Source organism: Corvus brachyrhynchos, unplaced genomic scaffold (genome assembly GCF_000691975.1).
Source record: "Corvus brachyrhynchos isolate BGI_N302 unplaced genomic scaffold, ASM69197v1 scaffold255, whole genome shotgun sequence".
NCBI lineage: Eukaryota > Metazoa > Chordata > Aves > Passeriformes > Corvidae > Corvus > Corvus brachyrhynchos.
Window position 1 is genome coordinate 6,319,013 of NW_008238358.1, and position 9,348 is coordinate 6,328,360.

General features: G+C 35.5%; 1 protein-coding gene across 3 annotated transcripts in view; it reads left to right on the forward strand.

Moving 5' to 3' along the window:
* Nucleotides 1–9,348, forward strand: part of LOC103616564 (neurabin-1) — a 41,825-nt gene that overhangs the window by 17,928 nt on the left and 14,549 nt on the right. For all 3 annotated transcript variants that reach the window (XM_017735613.1, XM_008634758.2, XM_017735612.1), the window contains exons 8-14: nucleotides 1,305–1,534; nucleotides 3,183–3,279; nucleotides 3,358–3,547; nucleotides 4,322–4,473; nucleotides 5,266–5,599; nucleotides 7,945–8,029; nucleotides 9,105–9,176. In XM_017735613.1, coding sequence (XP_017591102.1) covers nucleotides 1,305–1,534; nucleotides 3,183–3,279; nucleotides 3,358–3,547; nucleotides 4,322–4,473; nucleotides 5,266–5,599; nucleotides 7,945–8,029; nucleotides 9,105–9,176 — 1,160 coding nt within the window. The remainder of the gene's footprint in view (nucleotides 1–1,304; nucleotides 1,535–3,182; nucleotides 3,280–3,357; nucleotides 3,548–4,321; nucleotides 4,474–5,265; nucleotides 5,600–7,944; nucleotides 8,030–9,104; nucleotides 9,177–9,348) is intronic.

Genomic DNA, 9,348 nt, shown 5'->3' on the forward strand with positions numbered 1-9,348 from the left:
CAAATTCCTGATCTGGTCTGGGCAAAGAGTTTTTTCCAGCTTTTTTTTTTTTTTGACGAAGATTGGTTCAATGCCTCTGCTTATTCTGAGAAAGGGATTCTTGTTCTTTTTTGCTGCTTCTTCCACTGATGCAGATTTGTACATGGCCTTTTTCTGAAAATACTGTGAGCGAGCAGCTTTTATGCTGTTGCTTTTCTGTGTTACCTTGCTCAGAAATGCGTATCCTAGGACAGGCTGCAATATGTTGCTGGGAGCAGGTAGCAGGTGAGGAGGGCATAGTGCTTCAGTTTGCAATAATTTTCAGTGGCAGTATCCGTTGGGGTATTTCATGCACTCTGCAGTTGTTGAGAACTCCGAGAGTAGAAAGGCAAAGCAGATGAAGCTACTTGAGACAGTTCCCTTTTTGTTTTCTGACAGTGCTCCTCCTCTTTGTAGTATTCTTGACATTTGGCCCACCTGAATTTCAAAAAAGCTATTAAAAATGTTGGTATTAGTACACCTTACAACCCCATTTTTAATTCAAGAAATTCTTGGTCCTTTCAACATCCTTGTTCCATTGGCAGGTGTTCTTAACTGGCTTCAAAAGCAGTGATTTCCTCAGTGTAAATGGTGTCCCCAGAGAAGAAGGCCTGGACAAACTAAGCTGTAGCTTGCCTGTTCACTCCTCCAAGGCCTCGAGAGCTTTCCATGTTAACATTGCTGTGTATAATGTGGCTGCTGTCAAGCTGAAGAGGTGGCATCCCTTTCCTTTACTGAGGGAATATTTGGTGGTTTTGTACATTAGCTCAAGAGAAGGAAACCCTGCACATGCTGTCATTTATTAGGAAGACCAATGTCATGTAAAGTTACCAGGGAAGATCAACTGGTCATGTTATCTTCATTCAAAAAGCTATTGGTAGCAAAGTAGTAGGACAAGGAAGTTATCTTATACAGGTTAAGACTCTTTATCTCCAGTTGCCTTTGAAGGTATTCATAATAGGCCTCTCCAGGGATGTTAGGATATGCTGAGATCTTAAACAATATGAGGTGGTAATAAAGATCTTGATCATTTTATCTCTCTAGAAAGACTCAATACCAATGAGGAAGCAGTAAAAGACTCTTGGGTTTCAGGGTTTTAGTTCTAAACTTGCTTGATTAGCAAGGGTTGGAAGAGTTGATATGATTACTTTTAAAGTGTCCTGTTTTAATAGTACTGATAAGTATGTAATTATTATCAGCTATTCTCTACTTAAATATGTATCAAGAACTAATTTTTATTTCATCTTTTAGTTTAGATTAATTCCTTAAGTATTAATTTTTTTCAGTTAAAAGTTGTCGAAGCAGAAAAAAATGAGTGGAAATTTAATCGAGCCCAACTACAGCAAAACTTGGATGAAAGCAAAGAGAAAATTAAAAAGTTAGAGACCTACTGGTTAGAGGCACAAAATTTATGCAAAACAGTAAACGAGCGTCTTAAAGAGACTCAAGAACAATGTGATGCCCTTGAAAAGAAATACAACAAGGCCAAGAAATTGCTTAAAGATTACCAACAAAAGTAAGTATCCCAAAATATCAGCTCTCTATTTATTGCTTTTATGTTTTGTACGTCTTGGGGAAAGCTGTCAACAACACGTAGGGTAGAATAGGATTTGCTTAACACACTTTCTTTTCATTTATTAGAGTTTAGGGAAGCAGTGGGCTATAAATGCTGAATTCGTCCTTACCTTACATCACCAGCTGCTGGAAAGGTTTGCCAGAAGTCTTCCTGCTGCTTTTGATTCATAGCTAAGGAAAAATCATTTAATATTTCAATAACAACTTCTTAAAAACAACTTAGTTTAAAAGCTGTAATGCATCTATACTTTTTGGAAGGACTACTTGAAATTTGACATGAGATGCTTTTTGCTCTTTGTGAAAAACCCTCAGCTTTGACTGACTTCAGTGTTCCAGATAGAGTAGGCATCAAAGGATATTTAATAACAGTGAGATACATGCGATTTAGTCTGAGTTAAGAGTTATATCTTGGAGGAGGAGTAAAAGGAATTCTGAGAAAAATTGAAAGTTTGGGGATATGTATCTAGCTGCTAAAATGGCAGCATGAAAACAGTATCTTCAATCTGTTAAAGGGTTTGTAGTAGAAGTAATATTGTTAATTAGATACACCTATGTAGGACTCCAGTGCTGTTGTTATGTGGTAGTGTCTAACTGTTCTATGTTCTTTCCTCTTAGCTAAACAAGAGGTAATTGCAAAATATTTGTAGTTGTGTCCCAATAATACAGAGCACAACCGTTGCTTTTGATAGTTGCTGTAAGCATATAATACTCTTGTTACCAGTTTCTCTGCTTGCTACTTACTTTTAAAGGCAATTTATTAATGATCTTTTGCTCTTTAGTCCATGTCCAGAAATGTTACTTTTCACAGTACATTTTTGTGCTGTTTGGTGAGCTTTTTAAAGGTCTCCTTTCCCCTCTCCTCCCAAGCTTATCCGCATGGAAGTTCAAAAGTACGTGAAGATGACTGCTAACGTGCTAGTTTCCATTCCCTCACTGTTTAGCAAATTCCCATTACTCATTTGATTGTCCCTGAAGCTTTTGCATCTGTTGTAGATGTTTTATGCTTATTTTCTGGTTTTGTATGTTATTCCATATGGTGCAGGCAAAAGCAGCTTTTGTTTCCTTCTTGTAGTCATTGTTTCTTTTTTGTAAAACTCAGCCATTGCAATTGCTGTAGGATGAACCAAGTAGAAACTTGAAATGCAATTTATTTTCCTACAAAGAATTTTGCCATAGCTTTTGGAAGGAAAATACACTGTGTGTGCATGTATCTTTGTGGAAGAAAGTAAGATGTAATGATTGGAATCATGCATGTATTTCAGGCTTAAATGTGTGTGCAACCTGCCACTTTTAAAATGAGAGATGGTTGTAATTTTGCAGAAAAAGCATTGCCACGCATCCTTTTTCTGCCCAGAGTAAATTACAGTCATCTGTATTTTCTTTTGAAGACGGTAGAAGCATACAAATACATACATCATTTTATGACATTATAAGATTAATGAATCAGTTATACCTTACAGGCTGATTTTTGTCACTATTCACTAATGGAATGCTTTTTAATAAATGCAATTGTGCATATTTCTATTTAACATTTTTCTACATTTCTGTATATTACTGTTTCATAGACGTGTATTTATTTCTTTCACCAGAGAAATAGAATTTATGAAGAAAGAAGAAGATCATTCAAAGCTACTTGAAGAGAGAGACCAGAAATATGCAGAACAACTGAAAATCTATCAGGAAAAAGTAAAGCAGTATTATATTTTGAAATAAACTTCTGCATTCTTGGAGAGTTGTATCTCACCTGAATTTTAATTCTTGCAGATTTCAGAGCTTGAAAATAAATTAAAAGCATATGAGAAAATGCCTTATGTGTTTGAAGGTGGCAGTTTATTGGAAGATGGCTGTCAAAGTCCAGGCCAATCTAATGAACAGTCAAAGATAAAAGAAGACAATGAAAAAGAAACCAAATCAATAAAAGAAAGAATAAATTCTTTAGATATGCTAGTTTCTGGTAAGTTGTAGTATTTTTTTATTTGCACTTAAGGAAAATTAGGAGGAGTTATACGTGTAGAGGTTCTTTTGTTCTTAAGAGAAGTGTTGTCTGTTTCATACTGACTGAGTAAATGTTCTACCTGAGTCAATTTTCAGTACTGTTGTAATGTATTTCTTAAATGTGGGAAAGAAGACATAGATGGAGAGACAACTATTTTAACTGTTCTTCAGATTCTCTGTTAGTGAAACTAATAGTGGGACTAAAACACTGAGATACGTCAGCTAAAATCCCATTGATTTCAAGCTATAATTTACAGCAAACTTGCTATGACTTTTTTGTCTTGTAATTTTATGTCTAGAATATTACGAAATATCAGATGGAGGTTCAAATGAGAATTACATTTTTAAAATATGTAGTAAATTCTTACTTTGTAAAGAGTTTCCATCCTAAAGAATGAAGCTAGGAAAGCACATTCAGGGTACAAATTTTCATCTATTTCAGAACAGAATTCAGGTTTCAAGCCTTAAGACAATTATATTCTGTTGGATTTTATTATTTTTTAAATAAAGAAGTTGGGTAAAAGTATATTTCAAATTAAATAGAAATTGCTAGTGCAATGTGTAAAATAGTGTAGTATAATATAAAAAGTATTTTCGTATAGTAGTGGTTAGCAGGTAGAATAAGTCTGACTTAAATTCTGAATATTTTTCTGGACAGTGGGTTGGTGAACTTGCCTACCAGTTTTTGCTGGGGTTTGTGTTTACTTTTTTAACAGGTGTGTATTTGTTGCAGATTTTGATGCTTTTGTTGGGGATACTCCCAGATTAGACACCAGTGCCCACAAAGCAAAAGCTCAGCTTGCTTTGAAAGTAAAACGCCAGCCACCTTCTCGATCAAAGCTGAAAGAATCTCTTGGGGGTGGACAACAGACTGCAAATCTACAGGTACTGACACTGGTAGATAGTGACGCGCTCCTGAACGTGTGTTGAGTTTTATCTGTATTTGCAATTGTAAGTGTTCATGCTTCATTCAGCCTCTGCCAAAGCACTGTATTTTTATGCTGCATCAAGTGAAAAAACCTTTTTGGGTTCATATCATGTATGTGAACTCTGGCATGGTTTTTGTGGCACAGTTAACTTGAAGTTAGCAAAGAACTATGCAAGCTTCTTCTGTGCTACTTCTGCTTCCTGAAAGATTTGTGATACAGTGATATTATGAAATATACTAATTTGTCTTGTTATTTCTTCATCTGGAACAAGTTAGTTACCAAATTTCTTCAAAAACTAAACAGTTCTGAAATGCTTCATTATTCCCTAAGTCATCATTTAAGTTCACAAGAAGTATACCAGTGAAATGTTCTCATGTTTCTGGAAAACAGTTTAAGAATTGAGGTATAGATAGTCAATATATGAGAGAGCCTGTCATAGAATGAGAACACTGAACTAATTCAGGTAGACTGAAAAGTGGCTGCATTGAATTGGAATGGCCAAAGTGTACCAGAACATTTCTGATTTGGCTAGAGAAATATTATTTGGGATGTGCGGAAAGATAGAGGTAGATAACAGCCTTTAAAATCAACTTCATGTGATTTAGATTGTATCCACTAGTGTGTCAGTTCAAAAAATTAATTGAACTGATGGAATTTGCTTAGCACGTATTTCTGCCCTAGTAAAAGAACAGACAATAAATGAGTATATATCATGTTTATCATAAAATCACTTTCAAATTTGTTGAAGGATGAGGATTCAGAAGATAGTGTTCTCAACAGAGAATCTTCCGCCATGTACCTGACTAAGACCTTAGAAACAAGTGACAAATTACCTCTCCCACGCCTGGATGACCCAGATCAAAAGAGTGAAAAGTCTGAGAAAAGAGAAAGCACAGAAAGTCCTCTAGAGTCAAGTCCTTCTGCTTCCACGCACTCTTCTCCAGTACACAAACCAAACAACGAAAATAGCACACCCACCACTTGTTCACCTCCTCCTGAAGAGATGACTCCAAATTCTCCTCCAGGGTATCTCAAGAATGTTAAGCAAAGAGAAGCAAAAGGGAAAGGGAAAGAAGCCAAGGGTAAGACTCAAGGATTTACTATTATTTTAATTCTTTGAGATTGAAGTTTTACAAATTTTAGATGTAATCAGTAAAGGTCCTGATGCATTTTTGCGAAACACTAACCTTGTAAGTGGCAATGTATTGAAGTGTAAGCTTGACGGATTTCATGGTTTCCAGAAAAATTCATTGTTGGCTTTGTGGTTCCAGACATTATCCAAGTGTTTAAACAAGATACAGATTCTGAGTATTGTGGAAATTACTGCCTTCTTCATCATGCCCTCTTAAGATATTTGTCACTAGAAGAAGGTTAAAGGTATTATCATCAGCCTAGTCACTATTAATCATTATTTGGTAGGAATAGTCGGCATTTTTCTTATGAATAATTGAAAAAGGGATCTAATATAATCTTTCAAATGTTTGATATTTTCTATAATCAGCTAGTACAAATGTATAAAGGCAGATGACTTGCTGTCTTTGCTATACAGCTTATACAAAACCATTCTTTTAATACCCTGAAACAGGATTTGTTTTATACTCTCCTTATTTTGTATTTTTCTATAAAGTCTCAAACAAAAACAGTCTTAAACCCCACTTATTAAGATATGTACCAAATACATACATGATTTTGCTTTCTTTTCTACAGTTTTTTTGTGATTGCAGAAGCAGTGCCAACTTTTTTTTTTCCTAAATTGGCCCCTGGAATTGCTAATTAATGCAGTACACCAAAGATGAGGATTAGTATTGAAAGCTTGGTCTTTGTGAGCAAAATGACACTAAATGCTGTTTCTGCTAGATTGTTGCTTTCTAACTGTATTTAAATGTCTACCTTTTATTTTATTGAATTAATCCTTTCTATTACCTTCTCACCCATTCATGTATCAGTCTGTATTTTAACCTACTGTGCTGTGTTTAAGAAAGTACCTCTTCTTAAAATTCTACTCTAGAAATGGAGATGGAAACAAATGTCAGTATTAAAAGTAATTCTTCTGGTTTTGTATTCAAGTTGACAGGAAAGATAACCAAGTTATCTGTAGTTATAATTTATTGGATGTTATATATTTAGAAAGAGTGGTTAACTAGCTAAAGTTCTAATGTTGATCAGAAAATAGTGATTAGATATGCAAAAAAAAAAGGGAAAACTCTTGACTGTCCTGACTCTCGGGTATGTGAGCCTTGAGATAATCCTTCCTGACATATATGATGGTTATTTGCTGGTGGAGTGATGGGGAGTTGACCTCAGTTTTGTGTACTAAACAGGATTTTGGGGTTTTATGGTCCTTGAAGGAGTCTGTACATATCATGTCAGTAGTTGTTTCAAAGGTAGAGCTTAAAATCTACTTTGTCTCCCAAAAAGCAAACTGTATCTCTTCACAGGTGGCTTAGTTAGGAAGCACCTGATTTGCAATACAAAATGTATTTCAGTTATTTTTAAAAAATCTAGTAGCCTCAGAATTTAAAAGTAAGTACATTTAGGACTTGGAGTAATGTGTCGCAGTCCACTGAGAAGAGGTTGTGTGGTGCTTGTCACTTAATTTTGCATAATAATTGAAAAGTTCGTATTGAACGTGCTTCCTTTGGCAAAAAATTGGGTCCTGAGAGGTTGTATTCCAGTTTTGAAAATAAGAGTCTTGGAGGAGATTCAGAGTCCCAGTTGTTTCTTTAGAATAGTCACAGTTTGTATGCCATTTCCAATAAACCCAGCTTCTCAGGAGCTGTCTGCTCTCGAGGTACTGACCATCGTGTAGGTTAGGCGCACCTTCTGGAGCTGGCAGCTTGCATATGTAGCCCACGTTTGCAGCAGCTAGCCTGGACTAGCTACTGAACCAAAAATACTACTAAAGGAGCATCTATAAAACTTCAAGAGTAATAAATATTAAATGCTATATTTGCTCAACTGTTGCTTAAAAAATTAATTTATTCCATGCATCTTATACTGGTTATGTAGTTGTGTATTTTGAAGTTGACATTTTGCGAAAGAAAGAGGTACTTTTTTCTAAACCTATCATAAACTAACTTTTGTTTGTAATTAATTAGACCAAAATACTGTGGTAAACTTTACCTTTCCCTGGACAGTATAGAATTACTGCTTATCAAAAGCAATATTTTTGAATAGTTGTCAGCAACTGTTGTGTTGCCATTTTTCAATGGCCTGGTACAGCCACAGTGATGGGAAGGTGCCATAGAAAATAACTTAGGCTGATATGGCTGTAATATTTTCAGTTATTATGTGTGTGTGGGAATGTGAATTCTAACACTGTCACCCTGGTCTTAGTATCTGACTTACAAGCATCATCATTAGTAGTTAAAAATTGCAGGTCTTTTTAGAACAACATTTTTATTTTTCACCCCTCTATGAAAAACAGAAGAAAGGAAAAATGAAGACAAGACAGTAGAAACAAATGAAGGAATGCCATCAGGGAAGTCCAAAAGGAGATTTCCAGATTTTGGGTAAGATTTTACTTGTGTTCCTTTGGAAATAAGTGGTGTTCTGTGGTTTCTTAGAGAATATTATGTTCTCTAAATAAAACAATGTTGAGGAAATCCAGTAATGGACCGTCAATGGACAGAGTATTTATCGTCTTGAATTTGTAATGTTGTGTTCGCGTTTCTACCACGTTTTGATTTTATTTATCTATGCTTTTTTCCCCCCTCAAAGAATTTCTTAGGGTTCTTCTGGTGGTTTTGTATGAATACACCACTTCGCTTAAATTGCAAATCCATGCATAACTTTGTCAAAATCTTGTTGGTGTCTAGACTCCAATGTTTTGTCCTGCTAGGGTTATAGTATAAAATAGGCACCTGTCATGCCTTAATTCCTTCTACAATAGAGGTGGCATTACATAGGGTTTGGCTATAGGTGCTACCTACTGAGCTGTTGCTTGGAGGCTGGCAGCAGTGATGAATGCATCTCTGAATTTCATTTAGAAGGTGAGATAGTCAACAGGGGTAAAACAGAAGTGCGAGCTTCATATTACCTGGAAATACAGTGTGGTACCTGAACTCTGGGGATTTAAGAGAAGAGTTGCTACATTTGCAGTAAATCTTGCTCCTTTGGAGACAGGGGTAAAGCTTGTTGAAGCCAGCTAACATTAAAGACTTAGACTGGTACTGCAAGAAATGCATCATAATGTGTAACATAAAAATCAACTTATTTCGCACACTGATAATGCAGTTAGTGACTTTGCTCAAGTTGCTGTGCGTTGTGTAGGAGCATTAATGTAGCAATAACACTGTGGTCTTCCTCTTGGTTGCATCCACTATATGCTAGGCTTCTTTAGGCATTTTCTGTATTTATTTTGGTTATCTGTGGCCTTTGAAAGGGTACTGTCACGGTTTTTAAATGGAATATGAATGCCAGAACTTTTTAAATTGTATGCATAATCTCCAAAATCATGCTTTGTATAATAATATGTGTGGGTTTTATTAACTGTTGAAGTCAATATAAAAACCAACTTGCTGCTTTACAAAAATATTGCACTGGGTAAATGTAATGCTTTATGAAATTTCTGTTTTTTCACTTCAGGGGATTGCGAAAATCTGGGGGCAAGGGTAAGAAGCAAGAAAAAGAAAATCTAAGAGGTTCTCTGGATAGCAGGTAGTTCTTTTGTTAGTGTAATAAATACATGCTGCATTCCTAAAATTTGTAACCCAAGAATTTCTTTAAAACTGTCATTAATGTTTGTTCTTAAAGTACATTCTTGTGGCAAAATTCTGTGAAGATTTAATGATGCAGAGATGAGATTTCATCTCACGGAAGAGTGGAGAGG